The sequence below is a fragment of the Meriones unguiculatus genome, chromosome 6 (assembly GCF_030254825.1).
Source record: "Meriones unguiculatus strain TT.TT164.6M chromosome 6, Bangor_MerUng_6.1, whole genome shotgun sequence".
In the NCBI taxonomy this organism is placed as follows: Eukaryota; Metazoa; Chordata; class Mammalia; order Rodentia; family Muridae; genus Meriones; species Meriones unguiculatus.
In genome coordinates, this window is record NC_083354.1 from 105,393,003 (window position 1) to 105,411,885 (window position 18,883).

The window sequence follows — 18,883 nt, forward strand, 5'->3', positions numbered from 1 at the left end:
ACAGGAAAGCTACACATTCCTACAAAGCAGGTTAGATTTGGCTGACCACCACAACTGTATCTTTATTTTATCTTTTCCTTTTATTAATTAATTCAATTTACATCTCAGTCATAAGCCCCTCCCTCCTCTTCTCCCAGACCAACCCTCCCTCCTGCATTCCCTCCCCCCTATTCTACATAATAGAAGAGCCCCCTACCTGGACACCCCAGTTCATCTGTTCACATGTGGACTGAGTTCATCTTCCTCCCCTGTGGCCTGGTAGGGCAGTCCCATCATGAGGAAGTGATCAAAAAGCAGGCAACATAGTCCATGTCAGAGATATCCCCCACTCCCCTAACTAGTGGGGTGACATGAAACCCAAGATCCCCAACGAACTTATCTTCTTCGGGTCTGTGCATTGTAGTATGACTATCCTGTACTATAGAACTAGTATCTGCTTATAAGTGAGTACATACCATGTGTGTCTTTCTGGGTCTGTGTTACCTCACTCAGGCTGATCTTTTCGAGTTCCATTCATTTGTGTACAAATTTCATGTTTTCCTTGTTTTTAATGGCAGACAACTGTATCTTTAGAGCTAACTAGAGCACACTGGCAGACATTGTGACCATGGAGCCAGTAAACTTTAAAAAAATTCATCCAGTTCCATCTCAGCTAACATGCTCTGTTATATTCTCCTCAAATCTGCTGTCTGAAGGTAAAGACATATTTTTTAATGCAGTTTTACGTAGCATCTCAGGAAAGTTTGGAAATGTTTGCTCTCTGACAATAGTGCTTTTTAAAATTTTCATGTGTGGATTTGGAAGAGAGCTCAGTCGCTAGAGGGCTCACCTTAAGTATGAGGAACTGAGTTTGATTCCCTGGATTCCATGTACAAAGTGCTGGACATGGTGTGTACGCAAGTCTTTTTCTGGAGGGTACAAGTAGGAGAATCCGTGCCCTTGCTCAGCATAATCTACACAGTTGAGTTCCAGGACCCTGAGAAACCCTGAGGAAGTATAGCTGACATTGCCCCTTCATCTGCCCATGCGCCTGCTCACACACACAATAATGTCAATATTAACAATAACAGTGACAACAAATTTTATATTGCCAGTATTGGAAGGAACCACCTTCTACCATCATCCTCCCTAATAACATTCCATAGTCTTCACTTTTCCCCAAGATTGAAAGAAGTAAACTTATATAAATAGTGAGTTACTGATGACATAGACAAGCGTTCCAAACCAAAAGTATGCATTATGCCATTTTGCTTCCAAGAGTCAATAGGTATTTCTTTGTTTAGCGGATGATTATAAGGTTTAATGCTTACCCGTCTCTCCTACTAGATCATAAATGCTGCCAGATGGAGACCTTTGTCTATGTTGCCTGATGCTAGATCCTTATTACCTGGTTGGTCCTGGCAACATAGACTCTCAAAGAAAAATAATGAAATGAGTGGACAAAGTAAGGTGTTTTAGATGGGTGTTTTAGCCATCTTTCTATACATTTTTTTATCCTGTCTTCATATTTACAGGAAAGTTACATACAAGCCTGAATTAAAAAACAATAAAATCAAATAGAGTAAAGTGGTATATATGCACATTAGTCGTTTAAGATGAGATATTTGTTAAAGTTTGACATAAATCGAAGGCTGAAGACCCAGTTATGACTAAGTTTATATAGATTTCAAAGACTAGTAAATTAATTCTCCTTATCAAAACTTATTTGTAACTCAAAACCATAGCATGTTAGAATGGAGGCTGAGACATCCCATAAACTAAAGCAAAGGCAGCATTGGCCTCAAAAGTTTCAGGGGTTCATTGTTCAGCTGTGAGCTTCACTTCCTAACTACTCATTTGCAAATCCTCACTCGACAAACTTGAAAACTAGCGTTGAAAATGTCATGCATGGTTCCTTTTCTGTGGGCAAACGTCTAAGAAAGAGTAGCCCATTAAAAGAAGCTCGGGTATTTTCCATGGACTGATGTCACCCCTTTTAAGTTGATGGAGACAGCGGCATTCCTCTTCAAAGCAAACTCCATCTAAAGGTCAGTCATGGAGGTAAAGGTAGGAATGGCTTTTCAGGTCAAACTGCAGGTACAATAATAACTAAGTGTACTTCTAGACATTAAAAATGAAACTGTCTTGCAAATAACAAGAAAGAAGTTAACTTCAACACCCAAATATATGCCAGCAGCAAAGATGTACTGACAAGGCACAGCATTCCACGGATGTAAGAAAATCTTCCATCATAGAATACATTTTTCAGAGCTATTTTTGTACCTTAATTAAGATCTGTAGAACTCATTTACAGGTTAGGTGAGTTTTTTTCCTCCATTACTAATATACTAACTAAGGCACAAAAATAATTACAAAAAAACACAAAAAAAAAAACATAAAGAGGAGAAAGTCACTTTGATGATTGGACAAAAAGAGACAGAAATCTTTTAAATTTAGCTGAAGTTGCACAAAAAACTAGAGTGCTGTAATAGTTTTTATTGACTCTCTAAGATATTTCTTGGCATGCTTTATTCAAACTTTACCCTTAATTAATAATAGGGGGCACCAAAAATGATACCTAAACTTATCTAAACTTATTAATTTAATCAAGTTTTCATGACACACATGCTCAGCTCATAAGCCTATGTATGGTTCAGTTTTTCTGGTTCCAACAAAGCAACTTGGAGAATCTTTTATCGTAAAAATAATCTGTACAATTTTAATAATTTATTTTTTCATACCTATAAAAGAGAAAAAATAATCCTTCTTGTTGCAAGTAATACTCTGAGAGATACCTGTTCATTGACATCCTTACTACTGTGGAAACAAAAACACAATGCACTGTAGGCCCCTCATAGGTAGTGTGGTAGAAGCAAAGGGGGCAAAGACCTTAATACCTTTTACTGGTTGGGTTAGCTATTTTTTTAAATGAGTCTCTTTATTGGAGTCGAAACATACAATCACTTCTTCTCAAACTTCTGCAAGGATAGACTTTAACATTTTCCCAAATATGAAGGGGAATCTACATAAAAATTCCCTAATGCCATGATGGCATACATCCTGCTAAACATATTATAAAAATTGCCAAAGTCATTCCTTCAAAGTGGAACTCAGGGAGCTTAAGAACTCAGCTAACCCACAGGGAAACAAAAACATAGAGAAGATGTATGTGGTTCTTTCAAAAAACTGGTGTGTTTATTGAGGAAAGAAAGTCCGTCATATCCATGGAACCAGCCCAGTGGTTATTTGTTTCTTCACCAATGTGATTAATAAATGCCTGTGTATTATTGAAGTATTAATTTAACAAAAATATATTTTAAATATATATAAGCTATCTTAAAAATGTCAATATTCAGTCTCACATGAAATTCAATTGGTAGGTATTTTTCAAAAAATAGTATGATGAAAATAAATGGTTAATTTTCAAACAGTGGAAAGAATATACTATGAGTGAAATAATTATCAGTCAGATATCTGAAAGCTGAAGTTCATATTCTGCTTTGAAAAGTTTTGCTAACTTGCCATCTCTAAATCTCCATCCATCTTATTATTGTTTCTTCTTTTTAAAGTCTACACCCTACCATGAGCATCTATGACAGTCACACCCATACTTCCATTCTTTTTTTGACATAAACAGACCTCTCTGGTCCAGGTGCTGTCTCTGTGCAGTGTCTTTACTGTGACAAATTGTCCTGATTAAGGATATTGGGTCTGGAGCCAGACTGAATTCAAATCGAACTTAATCATCAGTATTATCAGCTATATGAGCATGGATAATTAATTACATTTTCATTTATATATATTTCATCTTCAAACTTTTCTAACAATTGTACCTATGTAGAAGAGAAGTTGTGATGATCAGTGAGTAGGAATAGCTCAGAGAACTGGAGTCTCTTTCTCAGCACCCACCTTGGGTAGTTTACCACTACCTGTTACTCTGGCTCCAGGAACTCTGACACCCTATTCTGGTCTCTACAGGCCTCTCCATTCATATTTACATATTCAACACAGAGACACACATATATACATGTGATTGGAAATTTAGTTTTAAAGTCTTTTTAAAAGAGAAACATAAAGAACTGAATTCAGTCATCACTGAATACATGCTTAATAAATACTATCATTAAATTTCCTCATTAAACCGGTTGGCAAAAAGGGAACAAAATGTGAAAAATGCCACTGGGATAATGAGAAAAATGTGAGTGGTTTTACTGTCTATGTCCATGAGGCGGGGAGGTAGGGATGTGTGTGTGTTTATAGTGATCTAACTCAGGGCCTTTTACATGCTACACAAGTCTTTGACATATTTTTAAAAAGACAACTGGTCATTCATTGAACACACATAAAATAAGAAAACACTGACAGCAATTAAAAAAAAATCTAGTTGATTTTAGTAATTGCTCTTCCTGAAATCCCACTACAGAGTACCTAACTCAGAGAAATAAAAATATACCTTATATACAAATGTGCATAGCATAATTATACATAATAAACATAAAATTAAAACAACCAAATGTCTATCTGATGTAATATAAATAAAAGATACTATGCACAAACAACATAAATGTAATAAAGGAATGCAGTGTTAAAATATGTGAAAGCACTGATGAATTTTGAAAACATGCTAAGTGAACGAAGTCCACAAAGAACCACATACACTGTGGATGCATCTATATCACTGACCAGAATTAGCAAATCTACAGAGACAGAACGCAATTAGCTATTGCCCAGGGCCATGAGAGTGAGAATTTAGGATGGTTGTGGGCAACTAAATTAGTACAAGATTTCCATTTCAGCTAAGGAAAATATTCCAAAGTCAATTATGATGATGGCTACATAATTCTGTGACTATTTTAAATACTGTTCAACTGCATTTTAAATAAATGAAATGCATGAAGTATGATTTGTATCTCAATCAAGTCCTTACAAATAATTATAAATAATTTTTTTAAAAGCCATCAGGGAGTGTAAAACAGAGGCAAGGCTCAATGTTCTTCAGAAGCTAAACATTCTAAAATTTGTGACACATAAATAATGTTTCTTTCTACTCTAACTTATAACAACTTTCTTTGGTCATTTGTCACCATTTCCTCAATAATTGGATGCTTAAATTAAGCAATGAAATTCCTGCCTTCTTTGATTATTATCTAAGAGTGATCAATTTAAGATGTTGTTTGGCTCTGTTGGGCTCCTTGTAGAGCTCCTATCCCCTTCAGGTCTTTCTATCTCCCCATTCTTTCGTGAAATTCCATGCATCTTCCCAAAGTTTGGCTATAAGTCTCAGCCTCTGCTTCAATACCTCAATCAGTAGAGTCTTTCAGAGGCTCCTGTCCTGTTCCCTGTCTTCTACTGCTTCCAATGTCTATCGTGTTTGCCCTTCTAAATGAGGATTGAGCATCTTCCCTAGGGTCTTCCTTGTTGTTTAGCTTCTTTAGGAGCATAGCTTTTAGTATGTTTATCCTATGTTATATATCTAATAACCACTTATGAGTGAGCATATACCATGTGTGTCTTTCTGCTTCTCGGTTACCTCACTCAAGGTGATCTTTACCCCAAGCAAGGACAATATATGGGGCGGACCTAGTACCCCTACACAGATGTAGCCCATAGAATCAGTCTCCAAGTCAGGTCCCTAGTAAGGGGAGCAGGGGCTGTCTCTGGCATGAACTCAGTGGCAGGCTCTCTGATCACCTCCCTCTGGGGGGTGCAGCCTTGCCAGGCCACAAAGGAAGACAATGCACCCAGTCCTGATGAGACCTGATAGGTTTGGGTCAGACAGAAGGGGAGGAGGTCCTCCTCTATCAGTGGACTAGGGGAAGAGCACAGGGGAGAAGAGGGAGGGATGGGATTGGGAGGAGATGAATGAGGGGGCTTCAGCTGGGATACAAGGTGAATAAGTTGTAATAAATAATAATAACTAAAATTAAAAGATGTTTGGATGCCAGAGTGCCTGTGTACCAATACCGCTGGGTATCTACTGGTATCTACTGTTATTTTTAGACCATAGAAAGAATAGAGTACTAACTAGGTAGATGTGAATTTGAGGAATATTTTACTTTTAAAGAAAAAAAAATGAAAAAGAAAAATTTAAGAGCCGCAGTGCAAAAGCCTTTGTGAAAAGCAACCTTCTCCTAAGCTGGGGTCAGATCTGCCTTGTTTATGACAGAAGGGCTCCATGTGCTATTAGAGAAGCGATTCACTTTTTGGAGAACCTATCACTTTCACCAAATCATATCCTGTTCCCAGAACCTTTGATTAGTCATGTGTACATTCAGAACTGTTTAGTTCTTGCTTCCGACTCTTGCACAATGTCATCAAAGGTTTATTATCTCTAAGGACCAAAAACACACTGTACAGGAAGAAATTCATGCAATCTACTTTAAAGCAAAATAAGGAGTATTACTGATTAACTTATGATCGTCATCAATTTTAATATATCTTCATCTATAGAAGTCTCCTCTTTCTCTCTCTCCTTCCCTCCTTGCCTGCCTCTCTTTTTCTCCCCACACACATACGCAAAATTTGCTCCATGATTTGAGTACTGTACTAATAAGAAGGCCTTCATAGACACATACAGAAAATACCAACTAAAGCATAATTTTCATCTTAATTTTACCTTATTTTCATTTTGTTAACACTTTAAACATGTGGCCTTCAATACATTCACATTTTTTTTTCTTCATTCACTGAAAGAATTAAATTTATCTTTCGGGGAAAAGTGTATCTGTGTGTCTGTGTGTATTTGATTTCCATGAGCTGTTTCTGTATTCATTGTTTTAAGATTATCAAGTTGCTATCACAAATGGCCGTAGTCCAAAAGGGAAGAAACACAGTGCCAGTACATGTGGCATGTGTTTGCAGGAAACCATGATACTTGCTAATCTATTATGAATCAATCGCAAATCTAAATAAATACAGGGAAACTTGGACAGCTGGAAAATGAAGTCCCTTGCTGATGTATGAGTAAAAGGTTGAAGTACGTCTAGCTAAATATTTAAAAAAAATAATGTTTTAAATCGAAATAGGTCTTCAGCAATACAATTTTAAATTTCCCAATACTTAAGAAATTAAGAAGATCAAAGACTGAATTACTCTGAGGAAAGATCATTTATGAATTTCCTTTCGTATTAGTCAATTTTGTATTGTTACAACCAAAATGTTTGACAAAAACAGTTTGAGGGAGGAAAGACTTATTTTAGCTCAGAGAGCTAGAAGGAGTCCAAGTCCATGAAGGGTGAGAAGGGCATGATGGGGTGGCTGAATTCATGTGAGGATGGCCCAGGAAGCAGGGAGAGTATCAGGAAGTGGTCAAGAATCATGCATTCCCCACGTCATTCAGCTAAGCATCACCTTCTTATCTCTCTTAGCAAGCCTTCATCAGCTAGGGACCAAGTGTTCTGAATATGGGACACCAGATTCAATCATAACACCCTTGCATCTATTTTTAAATAATTTGTTTTTTTAGACTGGAATGATATTCTTAAGGAATATTCATTACTGAGAAATTTGATGCTTCTACATTAACAAATAATTTCTGTCTTCGTTATTTAATTTTTATAACAACAATTTAAGCAAACAAACAAGACTTCAGTAATGAGACAGTATTCCTTTCTTGAGTCCCTTCCCACTCTAGAGTTGATTCTTACTGTACAATCATGATGATGAAGGGTGATGATGATGATGACGACATAACTTGATTTTGCTAATTATTTCTCAAAAAGTATTTGAAAGGCTTCTAATTAAAAGTCAATATTTTTAAAATTACAATATAAACAAAAAAGTTTTGAGCCTTTTCAATTATTGTGTAACATAGATTCTCCAATACAGTAAATTCTAAATGACAAACTCTACTGTTTGAATAATTCTCATTTAGATTGTGAATCTGTCTTTAAAACACCAGTAGCAATTTTGCAGAAAACGTCTGGCTGGTGCTGAAAACATGTCGTCAAAGATGACTTGCAAACTGCACATGTGATGGCAATAAGGCTTGCTACCGAGTACTTCACATTTGTACACTGGATAATTTTAGTCTCTGAGGACGTGTGTCCTCGGTAAGCTGCTGCTACCCCTAGGTTTGCCAAACGGACAGTGAGAAATATCTAAAATCTTTGAAAACTACACCCAACAGAGATAACAAGATGTCCCAAACTGCTTTACACATTCCAGCTACAGATGTCCTTATCAGTAACAAGTCTGTCCTCCCAAAGCCCAGACAATTCTCACTTTCCAAGAAAAGTTCATCAGTAAATGTGGTCAGCAGCCTCTATTGTGAATGAGCAAACCAATCGTACAGGGTCAAGTAGCTGGGTCCAAGTTTCCTCAGACATCTCTATGAGCAGCTGACCTCAGTGCTGGCCTGAGACTGAAGTTCACATTGAAATATTTGGCAAAATTGTGAAGAGAAAAGAGCAGTGAAGGGAGTTCATCAATATATATATATATATATATATATATATATTGGAGGTACAATTCTGGAATCTTTAAATAAAAAGAATCAAAATTAAGTAAATAAATAAATAATAAAAAATAGAGGCTGTATTAAAGCTAAAAGAAAAAGAGAAGAGAAAAAAGAGGAAGAATGGAAAAGTGATAAATGATAAGTGATGAAGATGATAAATGAGGTTCTGGTTCACCAAAATATACTATGGTTCAAAGTAAGAAATAAAATATAAAAATACAAAAATAGTAATTCAAAGCAGGCTATGTTAAGCAATTCCAACAGGTCACAGGTGATCAGGACTCCCCCAGGAGTTTTAAAGATGCTAGGAAAAAAAAAAAAAGGAGGCTCACTCAACCTCTGAATGAGCAACTGCTCCAGCTGTTCTTGCAGAGCCAGCAGAATGCTTGCAGAGGTCCATTCCACCATCTCCTCTCTCAGGGCAGTGGGGGACCATTAGTACATTACTTCTGAGGTACTCTGATGACCTGCATGAATTAATGTGGCCCCTGAAAGGGGCTTGACTTGCAAGCACCAGCACAAAAAGTGATAAATACTCGATGAGTCAATCTTGCTTAACACACCAAATACACAAATATGCCAATGCAAGGAAGTAGGTGAAAGAAAAAAAATTCCATTTTGACAGAAAATACTCAGGTGACCACTTTACTATCAGTGTCCCCTTCCAGCAAATAGATCACCGGTGTAAGAGTGTCATTTCAACACACGGCATTTGTGTATATAGACTCTTTTGGAAAAGCTGCTGGCTCAGAGATGTGAAGATGCTTCCAAGCATGAGGACGCTGAAGACAAAGTGGCTAAGTTTATCAGGTTGCAGCCTGCTTTTCTTATTGACAGATCTCTACAAGTATGCCAGGGCTGGGCTGGAAGACCCAGTTTCACAACTTAGGACCTGACCCTTACTTTCTGCGAGGACCTGAAAAACTCCTAAATCTTGGTTTCCTCATATCTGAAATGTACCTATGTTACTGTGCATACGAGTAACGTATGGCGAGGCAATGTAAACATAACGGTTAATCTATAATTTGGGTCAGTACGTGTTCTCCCCTCACACAGTAGTGCAACCGTGAAAGGCAAAAATTAGAACAATACATTCTCAACATGGGTTTACTGTCTATACACCATCTGGCCTCATAAGAAGGAGTGTTTTTGGAAAGAGGCTCTCTAGCATACCATCAATCACATAAAGACAGAGAAGTGCCAACTGCAGAAAAAATAAAAGATCTTTTACAACAGAATACATAGTTACAAATGAAAAATAATTACTATTACAACACTTTAAAAGGTTTTCTCCAAAACTGGTGTTAGCTGGCAGTTCAGTCTGCCTTCCCGCTCACAGTCCTGCTTTCCATTACTTTCATCATCAAAATATCTCGGTATATATTCCATTAACCCTAAACTTCCTCTGTATGACTACTCAAAGTTGCTTGAGGGAGCCTGAAAAGACAGCCCAGTCTCTGAAATGACCGCTACTCTAGCATGAGGATCTGAGTTTAGATTGGCCATATCCACAGAAAGAGCCTTGCACAGTGCTGCCTGCCGTAACCCCAGCACTAGAGAGGGGTGAGGGCAGAGACAGGAAAACACATGAAGCTCATTTACCAGACAGCCCATCGGAATCTATGGGCTTCAGGTTCAGTGAAAGACCCTACTTCAATAAATAAAGGTGGAGAGCAACAAGGTCAGACACCTGATGTATACCTCTGGCCTCTATCAATACATGTGTAGATGTGTTAGTGTAGATGTTCCTACCCACATGCCATATGCATGTCTGCACTAACATGTATCACACACACAACACAGACAAGATCTCACACACACAACACGCACACCTACAAACACACACACACACACAATTTTCCTGAAGGGCAAATATAACTCCAACTCACTTTTGCTATCAAATACTTACATTGATACAAAGGCTTTACGTGAATTGATTCCCACATTATATACAGATTATATAAAATATATTATACATGCTATAAAAGTATCTTTCCTTATAGGTAGAAAAAATAAAGAGAATTTGTTTTCGTTCATCTCTTTTCCTACAATGGGATCTCACTGTGAGCCTGATTGAGCTCACAACCTTCCTATCTCAGTATCCCAAGTTCTGGCACTACAAGTATGCTGTGTACCACACCTCACAAGACATCAAATTATTAATTAAATACTATATAACCAAATAAAACAAAATATCGCTGTGCATAACTAACTCTTATCTGTGGTAATAACTACAAGTCAACATGATGATGTTCCTTGAGGTGGAATTCTCATTGACTGCACTGTAAACTGTACTTAATTGGGTTTTCCAGGCTCCACGTTAAAGTGGCTGATCCTATAGACGGGTTGACTCGGGTTGTTAACTGGACATTCTTACTGGGTTTTCTTCATTTTATTTTAGCAACACATAGCAGCATTACCCTTATATTTGAAAAATAACTATGAATGTGTCAACCAGTGAAAGCTCTTTCTTGCACTAAACTTTTAAACATAATTATCATCTTAAATTTATCAATTAATTTTTGCTATGAAATAGAGTACAGTATACCAATTTATACAAATGTGATTATACTGTACTTATGGACAATTCAAACTTTGTGGTACATTCAGACTTTTACTAACCATCATTGACAACAGCAGGCAAACTTTGCCTGACCAGATTTAACTCGTAATTTTGATGAATGCCCCTAAGTCCAAATTTAACAAGCAGTTGTGAAGAGTAGTTTTTGAAAATGAAATCTCAGAAAAGTCTGCTTCCGCACAGCCCTTAGGAGTTTGGTTTATTATCCCACCGCATTAATGGACACACTCATCATGCTCCGATATTCAAAGCCTGATAACAGGGTAAGTGCTCAATAACTGCTTCTCTGCTTATTGGAGAGAAGCTACGTATCATCTAGGTATTCTGTAAGTAAAGCTGTGACTCCGCACCACCATCAGTCAGTACATCTAGATTGCAGAGTCCATGAAAACATTTCCTGATGGTGAATGGTTGTTATACCTCGTGGTCCTAGTTCACACTTTTAACACATCACATCTTCTTACGGTCTTCCAAAAAGCTACTGACAGTGTGAAGGGAAATCACCTTTAATGCTTGGGTTGTGTGAATAATTAATGCGTCTCCATGTCTGTGTGAACTCCACCTTAATTTAGCGTGGGCTCCGACTCAAAGCAGGCTTGCCGCAGCATCTGCAGTAGGGCTTGGGAAGGCCAGATGTTCTGGAAGCAGAGCTGTGGTCATTATGCACATGCCAGCTCCTCCTCGCTCCACCCCAGGCCAAGACCCTTTCAGCAATATGAGGCCTGCCTAACATATGACTGTGGTTGCACCGCTGTGTGCCAGCCCGTTGAGAACTTCCACAACTGCTCTGCAGCTCCATGGGAAAGGGACAGACTCAGCTGAGAAGGACTGCACAAGAGTTCAGAACTAGGTGCTGACACTGCGTTCTTTTTCCTAGGTGACCTCAGGCCGGGTCACAAATAAGCCATTTGATACTTTTAAGTTAAGTGGAATGAGAACAAGATACAGAAATATGGGAATCACAAAACACAGTTGACCTGTTCCTGGGACAGGAGCAGTAGTGCCAAGCTGTTTACTAGTTTCCTGCGGTGTGTTTGAATGGAGACAGCGGTTGGATGTGTGTGGGGTGGACATAGGCAGAAGCAGTAAGTGAAGGAAACTCTAGAAAGGGGGACTGCTCTAAGTAGCTCTGACTCAATGGTCCCCTCAGCCCTAACGCATCTCCACCCACCGTAACAGAAAATTTTCGGGAGTCAGCAAGTACACTAACAACAGTTCATCCTGAAAAGGGCTAGAATGACATTTACAGCCGCAGAAGCTTCCCCGTTTCCCGTAATTAAAAGAATGTTTACGTAGAATTGTTTAGAGAGTTAGTCTGGCCACAAGGAGTACTCTCAAGGGCAGAAGGCCTAGGTGGGAAGCAGAGAGGCTTCATAACGCAGGGTGAGACAGAGGCACGGGTTAAGAAAAGACATAGATGTTAAAGACTGGGGGGATCCAATGCCACAGTTTTCTTGTTTTCAAAATTCTGCCTTGGTTTGGTAAGAGTTTCACATTGTTATTCTATTTACCCTGTCACGGATATAAGTTGGGCTAAAATTTATCTTCTCTTGGCATTAATATGTGTCTATCTGTTTACATGTAATGATCTTGGGGTTAGTTTTCTCACCTTGGAGGTGAGAAAAACCTTCTCAGCTCACTATGTTCCTTAGTGTTTGTCACGTGACTATGGTGACAGAAATCCACATTTATGCTAAAGTGTCTGCTTTGCACATGGCTATGGATCAGGCAATGTCATGCTTAGAATCAGAAGGCTGTGTAGTCAGGAGGGCCAGCCAATTACAGTGTGATCTGAAAACACCCATGATTTATTAGTTGCTATTAGCTAACCAGTTCCTTTTTATTTGATCTGTGTATTTATTACTTCTAAGTATTACACAAGCATGGATTGTTCCACTGCAGAAATTACTTTTTCAATCTCTCCCTGTATTTTAATATGAGAATACAATGGAATAATAATTTGAATTGTGATTATTTACAAAAAAAAAAAATCCTACAACCAGAATTAAATTTCGCACTGCTTTTCACCCTTGAAATGAACATTAACATAAAACTAATATAAAAAGTGCAAAAATATTTCCATGTTCAAGTTAATGTCTAGTCAGGAAAAAGAATAACTTTTGTTTATCTCTGGAAACAGCTTCTTCATCTAAACAAATGTCTAGAATAAGATTAAGAAAGACCTGCTTGCGTTTCTCAGAGCATCCCCATATTGCAATTTCCTTTCACACAATGACCTTTATGGAAAGGAGTACTACACAATCTGCTAAGCACTTTTGCCATCACACAAGGATGACATGATCCTATATATCTGGTATATTTGATTTTAAATTGCAAAGTTGAACTTAGGCAGATGGTTACTAAAATACCTGTGGTTTACTGATAACTGCAAACAATTCAGTGTTTTCTACTAGTAAAACAGCAAAGGGATAGCCAATGCCAATCATTCTGTGGTTTGCTTGGCACACACTGTCCTCACTGTGTGTCCTTCATGGTCTTCTATAGCGCCCCCTCTCCTCACCTTGAGTTTTACTTCTTAACCTGAATCCTTTCTTTAATCTATATCATAAATAATGAGAGAATCTGAAAAGTGTTTCTTGGGTCAATGTTACACTGTAAGTACCTAGGACTCAGCCTCATGGGTGTGTTATTGCTCATTATGGAGACAGGCTAGCACATCAACACATTTAGCCTTTGTGACATCCGCCTAGAAAAACAGCATTGAGAAACTCAGGCTTCTTTGCCTCACTCGTAGCAGAGCCAGAGAGGAAAACAGATCATGTAGTAAAGCCTTTGACTTTGGACCAGAAAAGCTGTGAACGCTCCTACGTTCACACAGCAGGAGGAGGGCCGTCTAAGAGCATCAACAGCTAAGTATGGGCGTGTTTCACACAGGGCAATACCTATGTCTGTAGGCCAGCCAGAAAAGCCAGTCTCTCAGAGCCAAGAATATACTCCAGTGGAGCCTGGAATATTGCCCAAGCCTTCCTTGATTGTTCTAACTTTCATGTCTAAGACTAAGTGGTTGTCATTACAACTTTCCACTGGACTCGTCAGAAAATGCCAGGGCTCATTTAAGAAGCAGAGCAAATTACAATGCATTTCTAAAATGAAGGCTGAGAGAAAGTAAAGGAGGCCCTTCAATAAACTTCTCAGGTGACTCATTAGCTCATTACGTCATACAAACGTTTACTAAGGACCCGGTATGTGAAAACCAACTCACTAAAACTTTTAAGCGAATATAAAAGTGTGAAATTTTAAAAAATAATAATGTAACCTAGTAAACTGACTATCTTAAAGCCACTCTTATGTATTTACATATGCATGCATATGGTTATTAACTTGCAAGACGAATTTTAACTCTTTGCACACTTAGAATTTATTAGCCTCACTTTAAATGTGCATCCAAACATTAACGGGGAAGATTAAAGATAATATAAAATTTTTCCTTTCTGTTTCATTTTTCTTGACCAATTTTTTTCATCATTAAAGGTTCTGGAGGAAAATATGTCAAGATAAGATTATATTACAACTTTAGAGAACTTCACTTGAAAAAAAAAAAAGGAAGATTTTAAAAACAATAACAGAGTTGCTTTTAAAAAATATATAAGAAAAGTAAAATTGCCAAAAATGAACACGGCTTTGGTTTTTGTTTTTGTTTTTTTTTTTCCAGTCATCTTTAGAAATAGACATAATGGTATTTTTTTCTAGTCATCATTAGCAATAGACATAACAGTGTTTTATTTATTTATTTATTTTTGCCCATATGGAAAGATCATCAACACATTCTGACTCTGGGTTCTTTGCCAAAATACTGTAGCCCACAAGCCATCTACCTTAAACATAAAGGGAGAGGTGTTGTTCTGGTCAAATAAAGAAATATTTTTTACTACCTCGCATCTAAAGTTAAATCTGCCTAAATCCTGCCAAATACATTAAAGCAACATCTGTAAAACAGATTTTCATTAAACTGATCAGTTTAAAGTTAAGCAGCTCAGCAGATGATGCTTTCATTCTAACCCTTAACCTTTAACTTTTAACCCCTTAGATGCAATAAAGGCATATGGTTCATTTAGGTGACGCTTCTTCAGCTTGACAATTCAATGAGTAGAGCGTTTTATTCAAATTGAACTGACATATCAGCACCTTTAGAGTGTTATGAATCGATCTGTTGTCAATAATGACTAAAGCTGTTGTCTTGCAGCTCTGTATCTGTCTTACAATTGTAACTTGCCACTTTCCTCTAATATCTAAATAATTCACAATGCGAAATGGTGCAAATTAAACTCTTAACCAAAATAAATTTTATAGAGAAGCTTACTGTCTAGCCATTAACTGTGAAACTATTTTAAGTCTAATTTTAATATTTAAGCCATATTATAAACCATTTTTCCCCCCCCCCAGGCTCAAGCCAATTTGTTAGGTTCTCATTTAAAAGCAATTAATGTTACTTATGAACCAATTTTATTTTGCTGAGACGAGCCAGGCAAGCTAATCTCCTCATCACTGTGCTTGAAATGCTCTATGTCTGAATCATATAGTTTCTGAATTCAGTTTGAAAATATCATGTTTGATATACAACCACAAAGGATTAGATTTTCTGACTATTTCTAGAACTACGCTAAAAATAATTGTCACGTAACAGGTTTCAGTACTCAAATATTTTAGGTGTACTTTGAATTTAATACAACTTTTTCAAGACAACTTTTTTGTCTGCTGACTATGTTTAAGCACTATATTGGGTATGCGTGGCTAATTAAGGGTTACAGAACCAAAAGGGGTAATTTATATGCTTTATAGGATCTGTAAGATAAGTATGCCTCTTCTGCCTATGGGAACTAATGTGCTCTTGGCATTACAGAGTTCTTTAAAATCATGAATTTATCATAATATATCTTTATTGATTCAAAGTCATTGTCCAACTCTACCTCCAAGGGAACTTCAAGACAAACCCTGGAACTTTCTAAATGACTCTGCAGGAGTAAGGTGGCCAACTCAGGCTTACGGAAAGAACTGCATGAACTTACACATGCACACACACACACACACAGAAGAATTATCAGACAGCTTGATTAAATAACCTTCTCTAAGAAAATAAACAATAGCACTCTCCCTTTCACTAGGTTCCCACCTGAGAGTAATAAAATAGAAAAATCTGTACATTTATATCTCTTATGCACAACATGTTAATTTAAAGTGTTAGGAGAACTGCATGAATATAAACACAGTTCATGAATATTCTATATAGCTCCCAGGATCTAAATCTATTATTTATACAAATTTAATGTTTGTTTTTTTCCTCCTAGGTATTCTAAAACTTTTAATAGGTCAGGTATCAACAGAAAAAAAAAAGTAGGCAATTGAACAGTTGTCAACTGTTGCTGCAAAACCCATGAATTATAATACAATTAATCCTTTATAATATATTTTCAATAACACTGAGGTAGACGCGCTCCATCTTACACCAGGACCTGCATTGCCACAAACAGAGCGGCCCAAACATAATACTTTCATTATCGACTCACACAGTGCCAATATTGCAGGAACAATGTTACAAATTCTCACACCGAGACTGTAGTTTTTTTGTGCATAGTACATCTATCTGAAATTTAAGCAGGAGTAACCCAAGTGCACAGCACCTGACCAATCCAAATAAATATTTCCTGAGCCTAACGAAGATGGGCACATCTGCTCTTGCTCTTACGTTTGCAGTTTCAGGTAGGATTAGAAAAGGTACAGGTATTGTAATTGTTGGTTGATTCCTGATAGTATAGTTATCACTGATTTCTAGTATAAATCAATAGATAACACTTGCAAAATGGATTTTGTAATCATATTTAGAGCTTGTTACAATGACTAATGGTTTGCAATATTTTCTGAATTTTAATATCCTCCAGACAAAAGAAGTTTTTTAATAAGTAACCAAGTTATTCATCACAGAAATAAATGTGCTACACTTGTACAGGAACCAAGACCATCAAGACAACCCTGGGAACTAACTACAGAAAATAAATTCATCACCCATTAGGGTTCAGAAAATATCAGGACGATTTGTGCAATACATACTGTTCATCACTTTCACGTATGAATAACATCTGCATAGTTTTTCTCAGTAAAGATAAAAGTGCACTTGTCATCTTAAGAGCCTATTTATGTATGCCACACCCTTTTGGGATGAGAGTAAACATCACTAGTAGCAAAAAGAATCATGCAAAAGACAACAGAGTTTCCTTGAGGAGAATGCCAACTGATGAGAAAGAAGACTGTAATTCTATGTCACCGAGAGTGCACATACACAAACAACCTGTTTGGGTCATTCTTGTTTATCACCAAACAAATTATACATTTACATTGTTAGTTCTGTCTGTGTGCTCTGCTCCCTGCAACCATTAACACACAGTCCTATTATGTTTTTGTTTTGAAAAAAGAAAACCAGCAAAAACAATAAATAAAATATAACTTTAAAGTACTGTTTTCCTAAGGACAATATCCAGGGGGAAAAAAAAAGTTCTTTTGTTGAAGGAAGCCAGTGAAGCAATCTATGCCCCTGAGAGAGGAAGAAAAAGGACAAGAAGCAGTCCCTCGTTTTCAGTGGTATGCATCTCAGACGCCTTTACAAATGGTAGCAGAATAACTGCATCTTGATCCTTGCACCTACCCTCTCCTTGCAGGTCTATGCTCTACACTCTGAAATGGTTAATGCCCTTGTCTACTCTGTGCCAATGAAAACGGATGGCATGGCTTACCTTGTAGAGTTTCAGGGCCACCTCATGCCTGTGATTGGTGGTATGCAGACGTAATTTATCCACACTGTTGGTGTAGTAGTCACAGGCATTGCACTTTAGGTGAACAGGGTTGCCAATGGCAATGCACTTCAGCCTCCACTCATTGCTCTTGCCCCCTTCTTTGATGTGGGCCACCAGTTGGTACTTCTGCATATGCTTATCAGTCTTGCAGTGGAGCTGGAAGTTGGCTTTGAGCTGCGTGTTGTAGTTGCAGAGCTTGCACTGGTAGATATCTCCAATTACAGCCCTCCATTCCTCTTCAGGGAGAGAGCGTTCGCTGTTCACATGCACACTCAGAGCCTCCAGGCTGTCAGAGGTGAATTTGTTGCAAACAGCACACTGGAATAGCTTCAGCGCCGGGTCACTGATATAAGGTGACAGCTCTCCTGCAGTAAGGAGGGACAGGTCATCACCCATTAGCTGACCACTGGCAAGCCGGATTTCAGGCGGCAGCTCATTATTTACTACAGAGAAAAAAATTAAAAGGAAAAATAGAGACTAGAAAACACAGCACACATGAAAGAATGTAAAATAAAGTCCTGACAAGGAATGTGCTTTCTCTAGAGCTTAAACTATAAAAAGCTGTAATAGGATTGAATCAGGATCAATTACAATCATCCCTTTCAACTTCTAAATTCCCTCATCAGATAGCTTTAATTACTCCTACTGGGTATGATGTCATTCTGAAATTTGTATTTTCCAGTACAAGAAAGTTGATCAATACCATAACAAAATAGTCACATGTTTGTGATTTAAGAGCCTAGACAGACTTGCATAAACGCTAATTGTTACTTCCCAATTTGTCTTAAAGCATGATGGAATTTCACTAATTCTGCACCGGCTGCATATCATGGACTTCCAAATACCTGGCTAAGATATTATTGTAGGATTAATTATGAGCAATCATGGCCATTAAAATATTTTTCAAAAATGCTTAATTAAAATAATGATAGCTTAAGTTTGATATCTTGGGGAATAATCATCCAAACTAAACGTGCAAATTTCGCCAAATGCATGGCTAATGATGGTAAACAAGGTATATTAAATTAGCATGTTTAACGGACCTATCAAATGTGGACA

General features: G+C 37.5%; 1 protein-coding gene across 5 annotated transcripts in view; it reads right to left on the minus strand.

The window, feature by feature from the left end:
• The window catches only part of Zfhx4 (zinc finger homeobox 4), a 198,437-nt gene that overhangs the window by 148,033 nt on the left and 31,521 nt on the right, over nucleotides 1–18,883 (minus strand). For 3 of the 5 annotated variants that reach the window (XM_060385802.1, XM_021657859.2, XM_021657860.2), the window contains exon 3: nucleotides 17,765–18,267. In XM_060385802.1, coding sequence (XP_060241785.1) covers nucleotides 17,765–18,267 — 503 coding nt within the window. The remainder of the gene's footprint in view (nucleotides 1–17,764; nucleotides 18,268–18,883) is intronic. The other 2 variants (XM_021657861.2, XM_060385803.1) reach the window with 1 other exon arrangement.